General features: G+C 38.3%; 3 protein-coding genes across 5 annotated transcripts; 2 read left to right on the top strand and 1 right to left on the bottom strand.

The window, feature by feature from the left end:
* The first annotated feature begins 4,331 nt into the window (after window positions 1-4,331).
* On the top strand, window positions 4,332-5,232 carry defbl2 (defensin, beta-like 2). Its single transcript, XM_037546262.1, has 3 exons — window positions 4,332-4,407; window positions 4,932-5,043; window positions 5,142-5,232. Exons 1-3 carry the CDS (start codon window positions 4,350-4,352, stop codon window positions 5,161-5,163), a joined length of 192 nt encoding a protein of 63 aa, XP_037402159.1. The 5' UTR covers window positions 4,332-4,349; the 3' UTR covers window positions 5,164-5,232.
* A 3,186-nt stretch (window positions 5,233-8,418) lies between these two features.
* On the top strand, window positions 8,419-12,368 carry wdr73 (WD repeat domain 73). 2 transcript variants are annotated; one of them, XM_017718956.1, is made up of 8 exons: window positions 8,419-8,717; window positions 9,206-9,273; window positions 9,945-10,030; window positions 10,247-10,335; window positions 10,687-10,754; window positions 10,950-11,111; window positions 11,205-11,573; window positions 11,979-12,368. In XM_017718956.1, the coding sequence occupies exons 1-8, from the start codon at window positions 8,665-8,667 to the stop codon at window positions 12,218-12,220; spliced, it is 1,137 nt and encodes a 378-aa protein (XP_017574445.1). In that variant the 5' UTR covers window positions 8,419-8,664; the 3' UTR covers window positions 12,221-12,368. The 2 variants fall into 2 exon arrangements, with proteins under 2 accessions (XP_017574445.1, XP_017574444.1); XM_017718955.1 differs by having other exon boundaries at window positions 10,681-10,754.
* A 1,477-nt stretch (window positions 12,369-13,845) lies between these two features.
* On the bottom strand, window positions 13,846-20,228 carry LOC108440166 (sialidase-3-like). Of its 2 annotated transcripts, XM_017718908.1 has the most exons (4): window positions 20,070-20,228; window positions 19,196-19,303; window positions 15,640-15,868; window positions 13,846-15,536 (listed from the first exon to the last, which is right to left on the bottom strand). In XM_017718908.1, the coding sequence occupies exons 3-4, from the start codon at window positions 15,865-15,867 to the stop codon at window positions 14,601-14,603; spliced, it is 1,164 nt and encodes a 387-aa protein (XP_017574397.1). In that variant the 5' UTR covers window position 15,868; window positions 19,196-19,303; window positions 20,070-20,228; the 3' UTR covers window positions 13,846-14,600. The 2 variants fall into 2 exon arrangements, with proteins under 2 accessions (XP_017574397.1, XP_017574398.1); XM_017718909.2 differs by lacking the exons at window positions 19,196-19,303; window positions 20,070-20,228 and adding an exon at window positions 16,545-17,367.
* Window positions 20,229-23,455: the final 3,227 nt, after the last annotated feature.

Raw genomic sequence — 23,455 nt, 5'->3', positions numbered from 1 at the left:
ATCTCCAGGGTGAAAGTCTCATATTTGCTCCTGCTGTATTGGCCATGGTGAGGCATTAGATGACGCATATTAGGATAAGGTCTAATAAAGTCCTGACCCAATTTTCATTCCTCTTTTCATCCTGAGTCTTTGTGTGTCAAACCCACAATAAGCCTCTTTTTCCTCTTAGCTGAGAGAATGTTTTCAACATAGATTCACTGAACAGTGAGCTATGCTAAAAAAATCAATTGAATTACATGCAGGTATAATATGAATTATTATGAAGGAAGGGCATTCTTAATTGGATGCGTCAACACCAATACTGGTATCAGGTACCATTCTCGTTTACTTGTACTCATACAGCACCTGACACCATATTATGTAAGCCCAGAGTACAGTGAGATGCTAATAAATACATGCTTCAAGCTTGCAGTGAATGAGGGTCTGTTCGAACAGCAAAGTGTTGCTGAGGCCATGGCAGTCAGATGCCAAAGAAGAAAGATTTCGGAAATTGCACCATGTATGCCTGGCTTTAGAGGACATTCAGCTACAGCTCAACCAGCCAATCAAAAGACTCCAACAAAAACCAAAACTTAAAACCTGAGCTCCTCAGATGCCTCATAGCCTCAAATATGATTCCTGCAGTCAATGTGCTATGAAGACTATTCTTAAAAGAAACAGATGAGGAGCGGGGATCAAAACTATGAAATATACTTTACTTACAGCTATTCAGAAGCGCTTTTCTGATGTGGAACAAAACCTGCTCTTCTCCACTGCAGTGCTACTCCATCTAACTAATACAATGCAGCTAGCTAATGTAAGTCATTTAAAATCTACTAGATATTAAGGATTTCACTGTTAAGGTAAAAACATGTACTCATATTCGGTGTGAAAGAAACAGTATCATTATGTCCCTATTCCTAATAGATAAACACCGGCACTTTATACTGCATCAACCTTTGATGCTACACACGAAGGTTGAGAAAGGTATGTTAACAAGCCTTTTATGTCCTTCAATTCCTGTTCTTTTTTTTTTTTTTTACATTTTTTAAAAAATGTTTATTTTTATAAGAAATTGTGCTGAAACATTTACACAATAAAAGTCATCAATTATGATATTAATACATAATCTTCCTGTACTATGACATATAAAATGCACAGGGACTCTGAGCTAGTTGAGCATTTTGCTCTTCACCATTCAGAAGCCTAAAGACTCAAAGTGATGACAGGATATTCTGGAAAAAATGTTATCCATATGGTCACCAGGAGTTGACAACTCCACGACACCAGGAGTTAAACAACTCCATGAAAATTATTATTATTATTATTAATAATAATAATAATAATAATAATAATAATAATCTTTTATAACTATTTGTGCAGTTTTATGTCTAAACTGTATATCTAAACTGTTCATTATTTTCACTAATTCACTATTTTGCAAACTTTCTTTATCTGAATTAGACAGACATATGATATATGCATGATATATGCAAATGACTATTGCTCTGATTGGCTGTCTTGCCTTAAAAAGTAGCATGGGCTGAAGACCTTCTTGTAACTTATGAGAATGGGTGGGCTACACTGCTGTAGGCTGAATAGGTGGACGTATTGCTGTTGTCCAAAAAAACATGTATCTCTAAAATGGTAGCTAGAAGAGGAAAAACATTCTTTTTTCATGTAAATTAAACAGATTTTATTCCAAGCTTCTAGAGCATTTCTGTTGGTATATTCATCATATAAATTTCACACAATGTGAAGGATAGCTGATTAAAATATCAAAAAAAGAAGAAAAAATGAAGAAAAAAAACAACAAAAGAAAAAAAGACACATTGGAGATACTTTTCTCGATCATATACAAAGCTTAGTTCCCATATTTGCATTGTGGGAACTAAGCAAGGAACATATAGTTCCCTGTAACACAGGCCCTATGTTTGTCTTTCAATATAACGGTGACACCTGCTGGCTGGCAGTATTCAGTGATGTACATTTTAGTGCAAGGTCTCTTTACCCTGACTTCTCCAAACTGCAGGAAGTAATAAATAAAGATTCATGTTCCAAGCAAATTCTACGATATAGCTATGACAAGAGTGTAGTAGACAGTTTAAATATGTACTCTAAATATTTAATAATAGTACGTTTTCGCTGCTAAAGCCAGTTTCTGTAATCTTTCCACCCCAGCTTGGCTGAATGATTAACTATTCTGTCAGAACTTACACTGGGCCTTGCCTTCAGATTATCAAAGCTGACTTTGATGAGAGCTTCAGTATTACCCTTCACTTGACTTAGTCTACGAGGATGCTTCACTACGAGGGTTTTCAAAATGAATTCTGACTATTTTAGGTACTTGATTCATAACTTATAAACTCATATCAGTGACCTTGTAGCCTAAAGTATTGGTTCTGTTACGTAACTGACAAGACTAAAAAAAACATGTTGTGCAAAACAAGCAATAAACGAAGATCATATAAAATCAAAGTAAAAATATTACTGAATAAATTGTTCAGCCACAGAGGACTTCATTAGAGAGTATCATCCATTCAGTGTCATGAGTTATACATGCAGCGTTCTCCCATGTATGCAGATGTGACACTAATGCAGAATGCGAGGATGTTTTCTACGTACTGTCTCACTACTATATTATTGCTTTATTGTTAGTATGTAAGTGAATAACTTCTTATGAAGAAGCTAACTGCTAATTGAAATAAGACATGGAACAATACCACTTTTACTTTTTCTTCATTTTTAATGAAAACACTTCATTTAAGATGAGCACCTTAAAGTAGTGATCATGTTCCAGAAACAGTAGAATATCACACTTTATCAACCAGTATGAATTAATTTATTTGCTTCCTGGAAGTGCACGATTTTGGTCGATTTCTTTTAGACTAATCAAGTTTACGCAACATACAAAACCACTTTGACCTGTGTTTAAACAGAAACAGCGCAAATGCAAAGCATTTTACCTTTACCTTCATTATCTTTGCAAATCTACATTCATCCAGAAACTGAAGACTGCAACACTTAACATAGAGGTTAGGATGGGGCAATTGAAGACTAGAAACATGGTGACATTTTTAAATCACATCTTGAACAGGCTCGCTTTGAGCGTCTGAGTGTAATCCATCAGTCGAACCCCTTAAAATTCCAGGCTTATTACCTACATATAATTATTCAGTAACTACAGGGACTTCAATGAAAACTGGCTAAACTATTCTTAAGTGCAATAAACCTTTGGGCCCACTAGTGGGCCAATTGTGAGGATTTTAGATATATTAAGTGCATAATGGTAATAAAACATTGAGGGAATTTAGAGAAAGCTCTGTGCTGAAAGGAAAGCTGAATTCCCCTGAACTTCCTCAGGTTGAACTGCAGTAAAAATCAAACCATTGTCAAATAACTCCATCCATAATATACATAGTGGATGCCATATGTCAACAATGTCCAGACTTCTCTGGGCTCAGTCTCATCTGAAATGGACTGAAAACGTGAATTGTGGTCTGACAAGTCAACCTTTCAGATTTTTTTATGGAAATAATTGACATCATGTTCTTAAGGCCAAAGAAGAAAAGGACCATCCTGATTGTTCCCAATGTAAAGTTCAAAAGGAGGTCTGTCGCAGTACTGGGGGTGATACTGGTGCTCAATGCATGAGTAACATAACATCTGTGAAGACCCCATTAATGGTGAAAGATTCATATGCATATGATGCCTTCTAGATGACATCTTTTTTCAGAACATTCACGCTTATTTAAACATGACAATGCCAAGCCACATGCTGCATGAATTGTAAAAGCATGGCTGTGTAATCAGATAATTTGTGGACTAGACTGGCCTAACTGCAGTCCACATTACGAAGCACAAAATGGACAAAAAAGACCCCATACATTTGCCCAGCTGAAGGCTGGAAGAATGGAAAAATTTTCACTTTTAAAAACTGGATCAGTCAGTGTCTTCAGTCGCCAAACGATTATTAGGTGTAACACAGTTAAACATGCTCCTATTCCCACTATTTTGGAACATGGTGGAGGCATCGGAATTGGAATGAGCATATTTTAACAAAAAATTTCATAAGGTGCTCACAAATCATCAAATCTTATCATATTGTGTACTGTGAAACAGAAATCACTGCTTTTAGTTTTTATTAGCATTTCACATACTGTTCCAATGTTTTTGGGATTTAGGTTTGTAAAGGGGAGAACTGGTGCTTTAAGATGGTGTAAATTAATTTTAAAAAAAAGTAAAAATTTGAGTTAGGTTAGATAGGCCCCTCTGGACTCCTCCCCTTGCCAACAGGCTGTACAGGCTGCATAAAGGCAGCATCAGCCCTGACCACACAGCACTGCCTGAGAAGTCAGAGAGGCCAAACCATGAACAGACTGGCTTTCATTCTATTTGTGCTCTTAATGGTGCTCTCAGCTGGAGATGGTAGGAAATGTTCAATATTAGTTGTTATGTGAAGATATATATGCTTGTGTGTGTGTGTGTGTAGGTGTGTATGTATAGTATGAGTGTGTGTGTGTCTGTCTGTGTATGTGTGTGTGTTTGTGTCTGGGGGTGGGGAGAGTATACAAAATATAGCTATAAATGACAAGACAATAGGCAGAACTTGAAAAACACAGATAATTAATCAAAATATTTTAGAATGCTATATTTTATACACGTCAATAAGTTGAAGAACAGTCTCATCCAGTCTCCAGTCTAATAGGATAATTTGCTTTACAAGCCATTGTTTTACAATGTGTCAACATTTACTACTGGTCTTGGACTTGAAAGATGTCTAAATGAGAAATCTTGTATTATACAATATACATTTAGTTTAGACAGTTATTATTATTATTATTTGATTGAAACCTGTATGAAATGTATTAATTATAAATTTGTGTTTTCTTGATCATAACTGCATTGTGTGACTCTTATATCTTTAACAAAAGTCTGTCTTTGTGTTTTAGCTGAGGACACTGAGGTGCAGTACTGGACATGTGGCTACAGAGGACTCTGCAGGCGGTTCTGCTTTGCCCAGGAGTACATTGTTGGTCACCACGGCTGTCCTCGCAGATACAGGTAACATACATTTACCAAGATGTCTCTTCATAAATAATCCTGTGTCATCAGATAGAAAATATGCATTCTTATTGCGTTTACCCATATCTTATTTGCAGATGCTGTGCTGTTCGGTTTTAGTGAATGCTGAAATACTGCAGAACGACTAAGTCGGCTACTGAAGGAAAATGCAGCTTAGGTATTAGGGATGATTTTTTTTTACACTTTCTTTAAGAACTTTAAGAACATTTTTTTTACACTTTCTTTAAGAATTCTGAGGAACAACTTAACTATTCTGAGAGATTAACAGTAATTTATGAGTATGTATTACATTGTCTTTATCTGTGATATGCTTCTATGAAATCATATTTATTAACATGGAATTAAATATGATTGACATAAATATGATTGTCAAAATGTCTACATAAACAAAACAGAAGGCAACAACAACAACAACAACACATTAGGCCAGAGAGCAACATCATTACACAAGTGGCATGACAGCATGGTTACACAACTCGAGCACTTGGACGCTGACTAAATTGATGTGAATGGTTGCTCAGTCACACTTTAAATCCTGGATTACAATTAATGCAGTGCTTTTTCAAAGAAAACATGCCTTTCTTTTCCAGCTTGTATTGCCGCCCCCTTTGTGTTTATGGCAGTCAAAGCATGCTCTGGTTTAAGTGAGACTGGCTGTGGCCTGCATTGTACAGACACCAGACAATAACATGGCTAAATGACTGACCCAAATAACTATGGTGCTTTTGTGAATGAACTTTTGTACAGTTTGTGCTCCTGTTTATGTGACTGCCATCCTGTCTAATAGGATAATTTGCTTTGCAAGCCATTGTTTTACAACCGTGCCAACATTTGCCTTCTGTTTTCATTCACATAGTTCTACACTGGGGATTCATACAACGTGACAAGTGATATTTCTGGAGCAAATTTCAAAATATTAACTCAATAAAAATGCTGTTCATTTGGAATATTTCTAATTTAAGCTTACACTAAGTATACAAAATCTTCGGGGTGTAACATGTATCATACTGTATCGCATACTGTATGTTGGCTAGCTGGCCAATACATTATCTCATGTCTAGCAGGTTAGATCAGGACACCATAAAGCGTACCTTTTGTTTCGTGTTTCAGTGCTGCTAATAATCAAGTCTGAATGCATCAGGCTGAACTCCACTCTACAAAAGTGTCAAATATTGTACATTTACAATGTTGGTTGCTCTAATAAACTGAAAATGTTAACCATTAATATTAATATGTGGCACATTTTCCAGTGTTTTTTGCTGTATTGAAAAATGTCAGTCAACACACCACTATATCATACTGAATCAAATTATAACTATGAATAGTTACCCACTCATGTATTTCACTAGAATGATATATATTCATCTACAACAGCACGGCATATCCTGTATGCCCTCCTGGACTAACCATTCCTAAAACAAAACACTCAGTCAATAGTCTGTACTAAGCTAGCTCTGAGAGCAGTGCACAGGCCTGGAGCTGCAAAGAGCAAAAGCACGAGTGTCACCCGTAACATGTGGCATCGCATTGTGCTCTGCTTTGTCTTCTCGGTTATCACTCAATCTTTGTACCTCTGCTATTCATTCAGCACAATGTGACGCTATGACAATGGAGCAAACCCCCACAAATCTGTTTACATGAGGTTTTTACAATCATAGCACAGCTCACCACCCCGCTCTGGCTGTCTGGCTGGCCCTAATCAGAATTTGTGACCTGCCAGTCTGAATTAGTGATTTTCAATTCAATTTTCATCTCTTAAGGGGAAATGACAGATCAAGTTCATTCAGTCAAGCACCGACATTCAGTAGATACATCATGTCTTATGTGTCTTATGCTTATTACCTCTACCAGCATCAGTCTGTGTCTCTCTGGCAGGCAATTTTCATTGGCGACCTCATCTCCACTGCAATATATGCAAAACACCACACTGTGGCAATGAAGTAAACTTTATCATTTTCACAAAAGCAGCCCAAATCGAATACATCATTGCTCTGCATAAAACTGGGCCTCTATGGAACTTCAAACTGACAAGCTGTAGAAGAACTTGGTTTGAATGTCATAGTTTTCACTCTCTGAATACTTGTTGTGCAACCTCAAAGGAGGGCTGATTGTCTCAAGTGTCTCAATCAAAAGTCTATTTCTCATCAAAGAGTAAATCACACTTAAAGAACATTTCATATGAGTGGAAATACTGCATTTCTTTTATCTGGACTGCACTTCAACAGTAATGGAGAAGATTAGGAACTATAACTGTACTGACATCGATGTAGCATAGTCATCATGAGGGTGACAACCCCATATGATATGTCCTACTAAAGGATACCTGTTAAAATGTATGCATTTCATCCCCAGGCCTTCTTGGCATGGACTCTAATTTACAAGCATCATTTTCACCCCATAGTAACTTTATAGGGAACAATAAGGACGTCTTATACAAGCATAAATCTCTCTTTTTGGAATACTGGTCCCACAATATTATACTAGTTGATCAGTTGTTCAATTCTGATGGTTCAGAATTCTATGAGGGAATTTTTGATCCAGTATAATCTACCTGTAACATCAGTATCCTTGCACATATCCTTGCAATTTTACCAAATTCTTTAGCAAGTTTATATAGCTTATCAACACAATCTGAAGCAGATATATGAAGATTATGGCACTGAGGAATGCCATGTAGTTTTGGTGACTATTTACTTCCAGCATTTGATAGCACTGTTAGCCTGGCAGCACCAATTTTAAACCGAGGAAGCAAAACTGCATTTTTGATCGACTGCATTTGAGGGAAGTAGAAAAATCATGTAAATATGATTTTTCCTCAAACTGTTCCTTTAATGACTACGGGTGTGTTCACGTCCCTCTTTATCTGACCGCAAAGTATTACTATTGAAATATGAACATTAGGAACAGGGAACCTTTATTATTAAATCGCTTGCTGTTAGGTAGGTAAAACAAATGCCCTCTGCCCTCGGAGCTGATGTCAGTATCGGCTGTTCTACACAGCTCCCCCTGGTGACAACCAACCATTTAGCATCTGCTCGATTACTGACTCTTACCAGCAGAAATGACGGCGCTAGTTTTTCATCATTGCACTGGTGGCTTGTTGATTTTAAAACTCTTCTTTTAGGCTCGTAAAGCTGCAAACGTTTCACCTTCATTCAAACCGGGTCTTAAGATGCTGGATTGCTGGAAAATGAAAGCAAAAATACAAATAACTAGGCTAAAAATAACACAAAATGTAGCAGAACTGCTGTATGTCAGCTGAGTGACAGCAAAACGCTCCAGCTTAGGATGCACTTTAACGAGGTTTTTATACTTGTCGTCCACCGGGTGGCAGTCAACAGCTCGCAAGTGAAAAAGGCAAGCAACGGAGAAGACCTGTTGGGGCAACGCTACACGTTTGAGTTTGCATTTGTAGAGTTTCATCTATTTGAACGTCTTTCTTAAACTTAGTTGTGTTTTCTGCACTAGTGAGAGTCGGAACGGTTACCGAGTCATTCACCGACATATGGCGAGAGCAGCTATCTGTTAATGTAGCCATAGAGCAGTGGTGGAAAAGCTGTTAACCAAGTTAAATCCGAGACCTACAAAACAGTTTATAACATGGACGTGTCGTCTGACGAAGCTGACGACTGGTTTATGGAGTCATTACACATGTAAGTCCTTCAGTGAGGCCTAAAACCCGGTGGCTAGTTTTATAGCTGAGCTGAGCTGCCTGTTCTTCATTCTTGCACTACAAGAGACGAAGCTGAGACTGGCTTCTTCTGAATTTCAGCTCCAGCTTACATGCTGCAGCACTTACATTGTGGCGCCCGTGAGGTGTAACTATATAACTGCTGCATCCTTTAAGGTGGAACGGGAAATTTAAATGAGAATCAGTCATCGAGTCTCATCAACAGCAGCACTGATCTGTAGGTCTATGCACTTGGTGTTATTGATGTTTCAGCTTTATATCTCTAGACGCTGCTGATGAGTGGTTTATCTTCTGCTCCGAGCATTATAACATCACTAAACCCTGATCCATACATTTCATATTGCACATTCATATTTATTCAGATCCTATTGTTGGTATTTTTGGATATGTGTGAATTTAGTTGTGCGTGCGTGTGTGTGTATGTATTATGTATGTCTTTCTCTCTTGCAGGTATAAAGACTTGCATGTATTTCAGCTGGAGCATCCAACAAAAGTCATAGAATGGACGAGTGAAAAAAGTAAAGTACAGTTTTGTTGCTTATTTAAAAGGGCTGAATGATTCTAATTATGATTTTTCAGACCAATATTGTGGCAGCGATTTTGTCATCAATCAATTTTGATTTATTTTGTGTAAAGGCCAAAGTCTGTTTTTGGAAAAGACATCAGCAAATCCAGTTTCTCCTGGCTTTTTCTTATTAGTTGTGGTTGTCACATACCCATCACCAGAGTTTGGTTGCTTTTTATTGGTGTAACTCATCAACAGGCGAATTACAAGCTCAGTGTTTTTGTGTTAAATTTCCCAGTTTAAAACTTAAGACGATTATAAGCGGTTTCTTGTGCAGAACAGGAGAACTGGCATCCAACAAAGTTGGACGTCCTGTTGTAGATCCGTTATATTTGGAGGAGGGATGTTCATCACCATAGCTCATCACACTTTTATTATGAAAGTGACTGAGTTTAATACTTTTAGTTTTCAGACACAAAATTGACATAAAATCACATTTTGACTTATTCTTGATAATATACCATAAGATAAGAAATAAGGTAAATATTTGGAATTATATTTAAAATATTTGTAAAATTGTGAGTTTCAGTTTTTATGTTCAGTTTTTCAACTCGTGGACAGCATAATAAAATCAATACTGAAATCCAATCTCATGAAATTGGATTTGTGCTGTCTATGTTGCAGGTGTATGTGTAGCAGGTTACTCTTCACCAAAGAATGAAATTTTAGAGCTGCTGTTGCCTTTGAAGCTGTATGCTGGAGATAAGCAGGTAAATCAAGAAGTGAATGCCTCTTACATCAGTAATTTTTGACTCTGGTCCTGGAGCATCACTGTTTATGTAGCATCACTACAATAACTTTTTCACAGTAATTTAACACTAAAAGTTGTGCATACACTCACCACACATCACACAACAAAATCAAGAGCTAAACTTGGCCCAGTATCTTTTATCTAATGTTATTTTCTTTTGAATTACTTTCTAAAGGGCCTGTGTCCAGAGCGAGATTTTAAAGTACAGCATGGAGGATTCTGCGATGAGCCAGTTGAATGTCTGAGACACATCTTTGGAAAAAGGTGCTGCTTAGCATTAACACTCTCTTCAAATGACAAGATAATTCATACTTCATCATCCCGTCCTTGCTACAGAGCAAGTTCAGATCATAATGTGGAGTAAATTCAAAGCTATTGTCATAAAAAATAGTAATTTTTTTGTCATAAATGTGAACCAGGTTCCTTACACAAACGAAAGACCCATGCAAAAACTCCCCATAAAAATCATCTATACTTTTACTATAGAGGTTCAAATATCTTTTTTTTTTTTTTGTTTTGTTTTGTTAGTGTTAGCGGCAGCGATGTTCTCTATGTTGACTAAAACATTTTTAAGATATTGAAATGATTTTTTTTTTTTTTGCTTTTCAGTAACAGGTGTGTGGTGACAAGTGGACATAATAGTTCCAAACTCCAGGTTTGGGACCTCGGAGAAGATGACAGTGGTAACTATTGAGATTTTCTTTTATTCTTCTGTTATTGCAGCAATTCAATATATCTTTGTGAAATATGGTACAGTATCCCTTTCACTGTATGATTCATGTGTGCTTTATCAGTAGGGTGTTCTTTTGCAGAGTAGTTTGTCTTTCAATTCAAGCCTCAAGATGTTTTTTTTTTTTTCCCTTTCCTAAATGACCAAGATGTTATCAAGAGGACTGGAGTTATAAACCTTGAACGCACGTCAGCTGAAGGCAGAAAAATTGCTTCAGGCTTGACGGAGGATCCTTCTGTCCTGCATGGATGTCAGATCAATGATGTACAGCTAATTGAGTTAGCCTCCGGGAAAGTGCTTTATGCAGTAGGTAAGGACATAATATCTTTTTTTTTTTCTTCTTTCACTTGAATTTTTTTTTTTTAATTTAATTAATCTTTTAAACAAACTCTTTTGTTCACAGGCACAGATTCATTGGATGCAGTGAGTGGTCTGCAGTTTGTAAACGCAAATGAATTTGTCATTTGCGCAAATAATGGAACTCTGTATGTTGGAGATACAAGGCATCCAAGGATAGAGCAATATGCTCTCCAAGCCAGTGTGACCAGATCACGCTGGAGTTTTGGACTAAAAACAAATCTGCCTCAGTCAGACCTCGCCTCTTGCACTGTCTCAAGGCTCTCTTCCTGTGGGCAGGTGTTACTGTCCGATTTCCGAAAAATGAGCAGTCCAGTCGGAGAAGCTCAGCTTAATCTTCAACATAGTTTTCCCAGCAGTGACTTTATGACAGTGACGTGGGCTCCTGCTCTGGATAACTTTCTGTCTGTATCAGGTAGGAGGCACTTTAGGCTGTTATTGTGTATGTAGTAGTATGGGTATAAAAATTCAGCACAGACTGCCCACCAGATTACATTGGTAATGACCATGGTTGACTGGCTGATAAGAGTATTAGTAATGCCAGTAACTCTCTCTTTAACAAATCATTGGATAAATACAGCATCAGTATCTTGGCAAAATCCAGTTCATGTACAATTTTTTTTACTACAGATCTATTTAGAAATATGTAAGAATTGAGGTATATAGATGTATGTGTGTGTTGAGTATCATTCAGGAATCAGTGTCAAAGTCCAGGTATTGGTATTTACAGTTTTTGAGCAATACTCAGCCCTAGCAAGCAGAGACATTTGGTTACGTTGAAGTGTTTTATGAAAATGACTAATAATGTTTCCATTTTTAGGGTTGGATGGAACAGTTCTTGTCTTCGACACAACACGTTGGACCACTGACTTGAAGAACCCAGAGCCTATTTTTGTACACCGTGGTCACCACTTTTCATGTGAGGCAAAGACTGATGGTACTCCGCTTGTGGTCACTACTCACGTGTGGCATCCATGGCGACCAAGAACTCTTCTGTCAGCAGCTTCAGATGGATCTATACATGTGTGGGATTGGGTGGACAAAGAGAATAATAGTCTTTGATCTTGTATGTATGAAAAGTACAAGCATATTGTTTGTTTAGCTTTTTTTTGTAGCTGGGTTTTTATAAAAAATTTAAAAAAAAAAAGAAGGAGAAGCACTTGCACTCTCCACTGACAAAAAATGCTTGAATAAACATTTTGATATGAAATCTTGCTACAGTGCTTTCTCATCTGCGATTGCTTTTACGTCAGTATGTGTAATGTTTTATAAAATAATGTAATGGTCAGACATACATAAACACAAGATAGATAAAGATATAGATAAAGGCTCATATCTAAATAAATAGAGGATCAGTGCTGAGATAAATAAATGAAAGTTAACCCAGATTAAAGTGGGAATTCCAATAAATTTCAAAATGTGTGCATAATTCAATCACTGAAATATAAACAAAATAATTCAGACAGGTTTGATGTGAAATGGAGCAGCATAGAGAAACTTGCTGACTCCAATTATTACTCTAAGAGTTGTAATAACAGTGTTTGTAAATGAGCCTTTTTATTACTATTCAGAATCACCAGTGAAAATACACTGATAAAAACTTTACATGCCCTGCTTGTATCTCACCGCCATGAATCATGGAAAATACCCAGCATAATAAAACGAATTCAAGCATGAATAAAACAATTCAAAGTGGTTTGACGTGAAATGCATCATAGAGAAACTTGACTTGAATTTTTGCAATCCATACAAGGCAAGTGTAAAAAAAATTTTTGGGTACCATTTTTTTTCTTGCTTTAGTGATGCAAGGAACCCTTTAATTGTGCAAAAGGGATCTTTGAGTGTCCATGGTTCTATATAGAAACATTCTTTTTAATGAACCTTTGAAGAACCATGTTTTTAAAGTGTGTAGGGTTGTCACCTGTACAGGATTTACAGGTTCTTGGTTGTCTGTCCAGGAAAAACAAATACATTCCTGAACATAAAATGTCTGGTGTATGTTCATATATTAGTATTACTTATGAAGTTTAAACTGCTTCTTCTAATCCAAAAATAATAGGTGGTATGTGTAGGGAAGTAAACTGTTTTGAACAGGTTCCCCAGGGCAGTAGGCAGCACTTCAATTTAATTGATAAAATTAAGTTCTGTAGCTGAAGAGACCTCTTCATTAGACTGCATCATATAGCTCTCTGATTAACTTAGTAAAAAATCAAGCCATTGATTGAGTGTCCAGAATGAATGAATATGCATGAAAATCTAAACTCATACTTTGCACTACTCACCTACATCCAAGCACAAAACCTAGATACAGTAAGTCATGCCAGTTTACACTCCGAGGAGCAAACAGTGATCTAATCTGGAAGCACACTCGCTGTACAAAATATGCTCAGCTCCGCATTGAGAAGACACCTACAACAAAATATATTAAAGTAAATATTGTTATTATCCACACCAGTGCAAGTGTATGTAAGTTACTGTGAGGTCAGGAATTGGGCTGGAAATGATTTTCCTTAAACTCTGCAAGCAAAGTGCATCTGGCATGGAAGATGCTTCAATAATTGCACTTCATTACTCACTTCAGTATTATTTTGGAAGACATGTACTTGAGTATTATTGAAACTGAACACTTGGATGTCTATTTGTTGCAATTTTGGATGGAATTTTTTTTAAAGGAATAACAGCAGATGTATAGTGAAAACATTTTTATTTCTCCAGTAAATGTGGTAGTGATCAAAATAGCATTATAGAAGCACCCAAAAAATAGTTTCAATAAACATTTTTGATATGAAATCTTACTACAATGCTTTCTCATATTGTTTTGTCTGTCTAACATTTTATAATACAGTAAAACACATACATGCAGACAAGCACATAACAACAAAGGGTACAAAGGCTCATACACCTAAACCAAAATAGCAATGCAGTTTTTAATTAACATTTACGTTAAATGGGGAATTCCAACCATTCTCCGAAATGTGCAGAATTCAAATATAATCAACACAATTCACTGACTAACAAAACAATTCAGAGTGGTTTGATGTGAAATGCTGCATCATAGACACTCTTACACAGTCAATTGTCCTGACAACCTGCATGTACCTATCAGCCATAAATGTGTTTAAAAATGTGTTTCAGGCCATAGACATACATACAACAATGTTTCAGGCATCAGGCTCATGCAATGTATTCATATTCATTTATCCAATAGGTTTATGTGAAGTAGCTTTTAGAAGCATTAAACACTTTGTTTACTCTTAATGATTGTATTATTGCGACATTTTGAATACTTTTATGATTTTAGACCATACTTTCACAAAAGAAATGGTAATGGTAATTTTCCATAGAGCCTAGAATTTCTGGTAATGTTTTTAATTTAAACTCTCTCCAAAATAATTAAAATAATATTTTAAAATCACATTTTAAAGAATTATTGGGCTCAATGCTAATCATGATTGCTTGTGGCGTCATAAGAAAACTCTACAAAGGCTATCTCTTCAAACTCTCTCTTCTCTCCACATTCCATGAGGCAGGCAAAGTTCTTTCTATCCTCACAGTGAGCCAGATCAGAGTACCCACTGGGGCCTTCATGGATAATCAGTGGTTTGCTCCAACCAGAGGCATCCCAAGGAGTCTTGTTCAGATAAACTGCAACATTCTCTCTGGACAATTTGTCAGATGGATGTGAGTAGAGTAACCAAGTGTTTGTGCGAGGTTTTGAGGAGCTGCTTTCCTCTTTGGCATGCTCAAATGCATGAAAGCTCAACACACTACCTTGGCAACCCGAGCCAGTCTCCACCAGCTTCTCTGATTTTTCACATCTTTCAAAAGCAATTTCGGTGTGTTTCTTGCTCCAAGACTCTAGTCTGTGGCCTTTTCTGGTTCGGGCGTTGCAGTACAGCTGACTTTTGCCTTCCTGGTCAATCAGCTCTGCCATCTGACACTCGTTAGACTCGGCATACACTTTACTTCCAATTTTCCATGTCTTGCCGTCGTCATCACTGTAGAGCGCAAAGGCATAAGAAGTAGTGTCAGACCCCTTTTCAATGTAGTAGACATAAGCGGGAATGATAAGTCTTCCACTCTTCATCTTAATGCCGTGCCCAGGTCCAACAGCAAATGTAGCCCAATTACTAATCTCATCTCCAATCACACTTTCTGTCAAATCTGTCTCTTTGCTCCAACTCTGCCCATAGTCTGTGCTGCTGATGTAACACAAGCGGGCCTTGTTCTTACCAGTCAGGATCTGTTCATTCTCAGGGGTGTTACCCAACACACAGATAAAGAATAAAAAGAGCATATTGGATTTGTAGACCGGACATGGATTCATAGTGCGATATCCTTCTAAACGTGCCTCGGTGAGCACCTCAGCTGGCAACCACTAAAGAAATGAAGACATATAGCAATTTTACCATATACCTTAAAATATAATTTAATCAAATCAAAGTAATGTTTTAAGATATGTTTAACTCTGCATACATCACCTCGATTTTTCCATCCTGCCGTTTTCCCCTCCTCAGAACCAAAACGTCCGCATCACTGTCGTCATATGTCTTTCGCTTTTCAGCAAAGGCAAAGTAGGTCTGACAGTCTTTGATGTAGATTAGTGCAGGGATTCTGTATGTAATCTGACCCTCTCTACTGAATAGAGTTCTTTTTGAAGATGGATGGAGGTGAAGATTATGGTCAGGCTGTTTTGATGGACTTTCCATTCTGAATAAAAGAAAGTTGAGAAAAAGAGCTTTGTAAACAGCATTATGTTAGTATGACCATTTTCATAAAGTTTCTGAACAAAAAAAGTAGTTTCCTCTGCATGTGTATACACACGTAATGAGCACTTTGTTAGTAACACCGATACACCTACTCATTCATACAATTATCTTATCTGCCAGTTATGCAGATACAAGCCAGCAGCTTCAGATAATGTTCACATCAACCATCAGAATGAGGAAAATCTGTGGTTTTGATAGCGGTATTGGTGGTCCAGATAAGCTGGTTTGAATATTTCTATAACTGCTGATCTCCTAGGTTTTTCATGCACAAATGCACAGTTTTCTTGGCAGGAAAACTTTCGACCAGTTAACGCCGATTAATCATTGCTTGTATGCCACTGGCTAGTGGAGTACTGTTGCTAACCATGTGCATCCCTTCTTGGCCACAATTTACCCATCTTTTAATGGCTACTTCCAGCATGATAATGCACCATGACACAGAGCACTAGTTATCTTAAATTGGTTTCAACATAACGAGTTCAGTATTCTTCAGTGGCCTCCCCAGCCACCAGACCCAAATCCAATAGAACATCTTTGTTTGTTTGTATACACACACACACACACACACATACACACATAAGTTCTGGAGACATACTTGGCCAGTCCATCACCTTTACCTTCAGCTTCCTCAGCAAGGCAGTTGTCATCTTGGAGGTGTGTTTGGTATCGTTGTTGCGTTGAAAAACTGCCATGGGGCATAGTTTCCGAAGGGAAGGGATCATGCTCTGCTTCAGAATGTTAGAGTACATGTTGGAATGAATTTTTCCCTTGATGAACCGCAGCTCACCAGTGCTGGCAGCACTCATGCAGGCCCAGACCATGATGCTACCACCACCTTGCTTGACTGTAGGCAAGACACCGTTGTCTTGGTACTTCTCACCAGGGCGCCACCACACATGCTGGACACCATCTGAGCCAAACAAGTTTATCTTGGTTTCGTCAGACCACAGGACATGGTTCCAGTAATGTTCTTGGACTGCTTGTCTTCAGCAAACTGTGTGCGGGCTTTCTTGAAGACCGAGTTGATACAACGTGTGCCGTGTGGTCTGAGCACTGATAGGCTGACCTCCCACTTCAACCTATGCAGCAATGCGGGCAGCACTAATGCGTCTATTTTTTGAAGCCAACCTCTGCATATGATGCTAAACACGTGGACTCAACTTCTTTGGTCGACCCTGGCGAGGCCTGTTCCGAGTGCAACCTGTCCTGAAAAATCATTGCATGACCTTGGTCACCGTGCTATAGCTCAGTTTCAGGGTGTTAGTAATCTTCTTATAGCCTAGGCCGTCTTTGTGGAGATCAACAATTCTATTTCTCACATCGTCAGACAGTTCTTTGCCATAAGGTGCCATGTTGAATATCCAGTGGCCAGTATGAGAGAATTGTACCCAAAATACCAAATTTAACAGCCCTGCTCCCCATTCACACCCGGAACCTGGGGAGGACACCAGGGAGGGACAACACCACAATTTGAACATGTTCACTGTGAGGTTTACTCACATGTGTTGCCAGCTATTTAGACATTAATGGCTGTGTGTTGAGTTATTTTCAGAGGACAGTAAATCTATACTGCTATACAAGCTGTACACTGACTACTTTGTTATATCCACGTTTCATTTCTATAATGTTGTCCCATGAAAAGATACAATATTTGCAGAAATGTGAAGGGTGTACTTACTTTTGTGAGGTACTCTATATATATATATATATATATATATATATATATATATATATATATATATATATATATATATATATATATATATGGAGTGGTTCTGCAGTACCTATGCTTTCTGGCTGATGTTTTGGTCACTTGTGAATGTTGGTGGTGCTTTCACACTCGTGGTAGCATGAGACGGACTCTACAACCCACACAAGTGGCTCAGGTAGTGCAGCTCATCCAGGATGGCACATCAATGCGAGCTGTGGCAAGAAGGTTTGCTGTGTCTGTCAGCGTAGTGTCTAGAGCCTGGAGGCGCTACCAGGAGACAGGCCAGTACACCAGGAGACGTGGAGGAGGCCGTAGGAGGGCAACAACCCAGCAGCAGTACCGCTACCTCCGCCTTTGTGTAAGGAGGAACAGGAGGAGCACTGCCAGAGCCCTGCAAAATGACCTCCAGCAGGCCACAAATGTGCATGTGTCTGCACAAACGGTTAGAAACCGACTCCATGAGGATGGTATGAGGGCCCGACGTCCACAGATGGGGGTTGTGCTCACAGTCCAACACCATGCAGGACGCTTGGCATTTGCCAGAGAACACCAAGATTGGCAAATTCACCACTGGTGCCCTGTGCTCTTCACAGATGAAAGCAGGTTCACACTGAGCACATGTGACAGAGTCTGGAGACGCCGTGGAGAGCGATCTGCTGCCTGCAACATCCTGGACCGGTTTGGCAGTGGGTCAGTAATGGTGTGGGGTGGCATTTCTTTGGAGGGCCGCACAGCCCTCCATGTGCTTGCCAGAGGTAGCCTGACTGCCATTAGGTACCAAGATGAGATCCTCAGACCCCTTGTGAGACCATATGCTGGTGGGGTTGGCCCTGGGTTCCTCCTAATGCAGGACAATGCTAGACCTCATGTGGCTGGAGTGTGTCAGCAGTTCCTGCAAGATGAAGGCATTGAAGCTATGGACTGGCCCGCCCGTTCCCCAGACCTGAATCCGTTTGAGCACATCTGGGACATCATGTCTCGCTCCATCCACCAACGCCACGTTGCACCACAGACTGTCCAGGAGTTGGCGGATGCTTTAGTCAAAGTCTGGGAGGAGATCCCTCAGGAGACCATCCGCCACCTCATCAGGAGTATGCCCAAGCGTTGTAGGGAGGTCATACAGGCACGTGGAGGCCACACACAATACTGAGCCTCATTTTGACTTGTTTTAAGGACATTCCATCAAAGTTGGATCAGCCTGTAGTCTGTTTTTCCACTTTAATTTTGTGTGTGACTCCAAATTCAGGCCTCCATTGGTTAATAAATTTGATTTCCATTGATGATTTTTGTGTGATTTTGTTGTCAGCACATTCAACTTTGTACAGAACAAAGTATTTAATGAGAATATTTCACTCATTCAGATCTAGGATGTTATTTGAGTGTTCCCTTTATTTTTTTGAGATATATATATATATATATATATATATATATATATATATACACATATACATACACACATGCAAACTTTAGTAGTTAGTTCCTTTCTCTGAAATATGCACACAGACTTATCAGCATATGACAAGCAAAAATGTAGAAAATCAGAAATTCTTTTCTTACCTGTTTATATTACGTTGTAGGTCTGTGTAACTAGAAAGTCTAGATTTGTCACTTGCTTTTGGATGAGCTGAAGGTAAGTTCGTATGTGAGCCCTAAGATTCTTTTTTTCTGTGAAGAGAAATTAAAAAGTTCATTTTGTAAAGAAATTGTATCAGAAAGTGTTAAGTAGAGTGACAGTGACTGACTACTGTTCAGACATTTTTATGCACTGATTCATGCTCACTCAGCACAAAGCCGTTACCTAAAAGCCTTTCAGGAGCCCTCACACCCACTGGACATACACAAAGGTCATGCCATGTTTTATTTATTTGTGCACATCAGGCAAAATCACATGATTTATAATATAAACTGTACCTTTAGAACATAAATCCTAATACCTTTTATGGTTCAGTGAAGCCAATTCACTTAAATTGTTGAAGCACATGCACGCAACCCAGCCCACTGTTGTACACTGTGGTCATGCCTGGTCACAGTAACACCAAGGGTGTCCATCTTGTGATAACTTATGTAACAAACTCTTCACTCAGCAGCAGTTGGTGGATTCATATACTCCCTTAGGAATAAAGGTGCCAATAAGTGCTTTTTGGGGCGATACTATAGTTCAGGGGAACCACAGCTGGTAAATAAGTAGCAAATATACAGCTTGTAAACAAGATGTTTGAGTGAAGAAGCTTTTTAAAGTTTAATGACCCTCTGCATAATGAAAAGGTTCTATGCCAGTTGAAAAGCTTTCCCTGAACTTTGTGTCTAACAAAAAACTATTTATGAAAGTAGTTTTCAAATCCGTGGGACTCTCTTTAAGTTTAAAATGTCCCCATAGGGCTGTAACAGAAATGAGCTGCGTTCAGCTTATGCTGGTGCTCTGCGGTCTTACCCCAAACTCCGCTGAACAGGAAAAAGACTACGTTTCTTGTTATGAACAGGATTCTCTGTAATAACCAGCTCGGACTATCTGTTGTATCCAAAAGACAGGACACGAGTTGAACTCCGTTACTTTTACAAGTCCACTTCGCTTTCTCTGACATGCGCGTTTGTACCCACAAACAATGACGTCATCTCCATACACGGGGTCCTTCCCTCCGTCACATGGATGTAGATTCTTATGTCGCCCTTACACCAAACGACTTTTCGAGCCATTTCACTGACAGTTTCCAATGTCGAAATAAATTGATAAGAGTCTTGCTAGAGTTGCGTTGCGTTCGGGTCATCTTGATCATTTAGCGTGAGGTGGTCAGGACGGCTGCTTTAGGTCAGTCTTTTATCGTCTTGACGCTACGACAAAATGTAATATTTAATGTTATCGCAAGTTTTAAGTTTTACTTGTCTCATGCAAATAGTGACGTTGACGTGCCATGGGCGCATTTGAGAGAGCGAGCGGACGGGAGAGAGAGAGAGAGAGAGAGAGAGAGAGAGAGAGAGAGAGAGAGCATGTATGAGAGCCTGAAATCTTTGATCTTTGTAAAATCTGCTCCACTTTAAAACAATAATCACATTACCTTAAAATGTGGCTCTTTCAACAGTTCAGGTTCACTGAGTCTGCCACAGTGATGTTTTCTGTTACACTGGTTTCTTATTTTGTTTGTTTGTTTGTTTGTTTTTTATGGTTTAGTTCTTAAAACCAGTCCACAACACTGAATCGCTGCATGTTTTGCTGATGTGTTAATCTTTATATTACATTTCAAAAGTAACTGCACATTTTACAGGTTAATTAAAAAGATTCTGCCAGAATATACAGATCTATAGTGAAGTGAGCTGAGCCCCTGATATTTAAATGCTCAGCCAACGTATCTTCCCATCTGCACCACTACAGAGTGGAAGGAAAAGCGTTTATCTGCATGTACATTTCCACCAGGTGCATGATGAGGAATAATCTCAAACATCTAGATACAAATACTGACGCTGCAAGATTCCAAGTCTTTGCAAAATATACTCTATGACTAAAAACTAGTGGTGTCACAAAGTTTGGAACCAATAGGGCTTTCTGGGTTTTTTGCTTGTTTGTTTATTTGTTTTTTTACATATATGCACAAAACATAACGGCTGTTTCTTTATGTATACAGGAATTTACTTGACTGAAGGTCTTTGAATCTTTCTGGTAGCATAATTCCCCTGTGTTTTGTTCAATTATTTCCTACAGCCCCACCTAGTGGTTTTTGACAGTCACTGCTGACTTTCTTCTTTTGTGTTTCTGCCTGCTTTGCCTTTGTGGCCAGAGGTCCCTCTACATGCAGTAGGTGCACAGGGGGGCTGATCTGTGATTGGTATGTCCGATGTACTGCACTCTGGCTTGAGACTGTGCAACAAGAGGTACCACAGAAACAGACGAAGAACAGAAAGAGCAGACTGAATCTGTAGACTGGGCATGGATTCATTGTGCGATATCCTTTCACTTATTTTGAAACTGAACATGTGCCTTAAAGTATTGTTTAGTCAAAATCAAAGAAAATGATTAGAGTGTATTTTACCTTACATATACATTGGCCCCAAATGTATTTGGACACTTTAGCCAATTAACATGATTTATCAATCATTTCTGGTATTGCTTTTTGAAAATGTACAGTTACACTCTACAGTATTCCCATTACGATTACAGTGATATAAGTTTTCTTTTCAAATGAAGTTTTTTTTATCAGTGAATCTTTATGCTTGCCCTGTGATGGACTGGCGACCTGTCCAGGGTGTATCCTGCCTTCCGCCCGAAGACTGCTGGGATAGGCTCCAGCACCCCCCCGCGACCCTGACGGAGAAGCGGCTTAGAAAATGGATGGATGGATGGATGGAATCTTTATGCTGCATGGAATGTTTATGCTTTATGTGTTTTTTGGTGATGCTGGTGTGAATGAATGATCTCATATTTGTTAAAAGCACATATTGTTTGTTTAGCTTTTTCAAAATGAAAACTGAAACTTGTTCAGTACAAAATGCATCTGTCTTAATAAGATTACCGTCCTTTTTACAGTAGAAGATGGTTATGATAGAATTCAGGCTTTTGGTAAAATAACATTGCCCAAGAAGTTCTGGCACTCAACACAGACAAGTAAGTGAATACAACAAAAAGCATTAAAACATTTGTTTAATATATAGTTTGGTATGAATTTTTCTACAGTTTTATGTTTCTTGTCAGTGACTGTTTTTACGTGAATGAACACAATCATAGGATAAAATATATTTTTAACCATTAGATGAAATCTGATAATTAAGGAAAGACAAATATTAAATGAAGGAACATTACGTACACACAAGCAAGTATCAGAGTAAAGGAACATTTCATTGATTTTTCTAAATTTCTATATAATTCAATCAAATGTACCCACTTAGATTTTCTTGGATGTTTTTCATGGAACCAGTGGTTGAAATGTGTACAAAGAAAATATAGTCATTTTGTATACTATACAAAACAACCAGTGAACCTACACATGTTTATTTTTTTACACAATGTTGATAATAGTAAAATAGTGGCAAATATAAGGAACTAATTTTTCTTTGTTTGCCTTATAATGTCCTGCATGTACCTCTCTAACACAAAAAATATGTTTCAATCCAGAACCTCATTGATAAAACATGATGATAAATCAATGCGTCAGGCATCAGACAATGTATTCATGATCATTCTGTGTAATACGTTTGTGATTTAGCTTTGAGAAGCATTAAAAGCTCTGAATGCCTGGTTTCTCTCACCACCACTGTCAACAATACGAACTTGGTAAGTTTCTCTAGAATGGCACACATCTCATTGCCACCCCCAATCGCTTATGCAGAAAGTATTAAATCTTTAAACTAAGGACTTAAAAAGGAAAAAACACATTTAAAAACCATATTAATCTCTGTGCTAATTACTGGTTGTTAATGCCATCAAGAGAAAACTTCACAAAGTTCCCATATTCCTCCTCCTCCCAACACTTCCTCGAGGCAAGCAATTTTTATCCTGTCCTCATAGTGAGTCAGATCAGAGTACCCACTAAGATTATTAGTCCTTCTTAAAAAGTTTTGAGCAAGGCAAAAGTAAATGAATAAAATGAAATGTGTATATACTCGCACACTCGCATACCACTGCTATGTCCTTTTACAGGAACTAATGGTTCAGTAAAATCATTAACATCATTCACAGGAAGTTGAAGCACATGAAGCAGGAGTCCCCATGGGGGGACCAACATTGAGTGGCTAGCCTGCGTACAATGCTAGCACCAAGAAATGGCACAATGCAACAATTTTTGTACTTTATCTGATACTGAAACTTATAGTTTCAGCTGATACCATTCT

The sequence above is a fragment of the Pygocentrus nattereri genome, chromosome 16 (genome assembly GCF_015220715.1).
Source record: "Pygocentrus nattereri isolate fPygNat1 chromosome 16, fPygNat1.pri, whole genome shotgun sequence".
Classification (NCBI taxonomy): Eukaryota; Metazoa; Chordata; class Actinopteri; order Characiformes; family Serrasalmidae; genus Pygocentrus; species Pygocentrus nattereri.
The sequence above is the reverse complement of the archived record's forward strand: the minus strand, read 5'-3'. Positions and strand labels throughout refer to the sequence as shown.

Bases quoted from the DNA above. Each gene is read 5' to 3' on its own strand.
- defbl2 (XM_037546262.1), top strand. From the start codon at position 4,350: ATGAACAGACTGGCTTTCATTCTATTTGTGCTCTTAATGGTGCTCTCA. The intron at 4,408-4,931 runs GTAGGAAATGTT...TTTGTGTTTTAG, and splicing joins GGTGCTCTCAGCTGGAGATG to CTGAGGACACTGAGGTGCAG. The intron at 5,044-5,141 runs GTAACATACATT...TCTTATTTGCAG, and splicing joins GGCTGTCCTCGCAGATACAG to ATGCTGTGCTGTTCGGTTTT.
- wdr73 (XM_017718955.1), top strand. From the start codon at position 8,665: ATGGACGTGTCGTCTGACGAAGCTGACGACTGGTTTATGGAGTCATTA. The intron at 9,274-9,944 runs GTAAAGTACAGT...TCTATGTTGCAG, and splicing joins AGAATGGACGAGTGAAAAAA to GTGTATGTGTAGCAGGTTAC. The intron at 11,112-11,204 runs GTAAGGACATAA...TTTTGTTCACAG, and splicing joins GAAAGTGCTTTATGCAGTAG to GCACAGATTCATTGGATGCA.
- LOC108440166 (XM_017718908.1), bottom strand. From the start codon at position 15,867: ATGGAAAGTCCATCAAAACAGCCTGACCATAATCTTCACCTCCATCCA. The intron at 15,537-15,639 runs GTGATGTATGCA...TCATTTCTTTAG, and splicing joins GGCAGGATGGAAAAATCGAG to TGGTTGCCAGCTGAGGTGCT.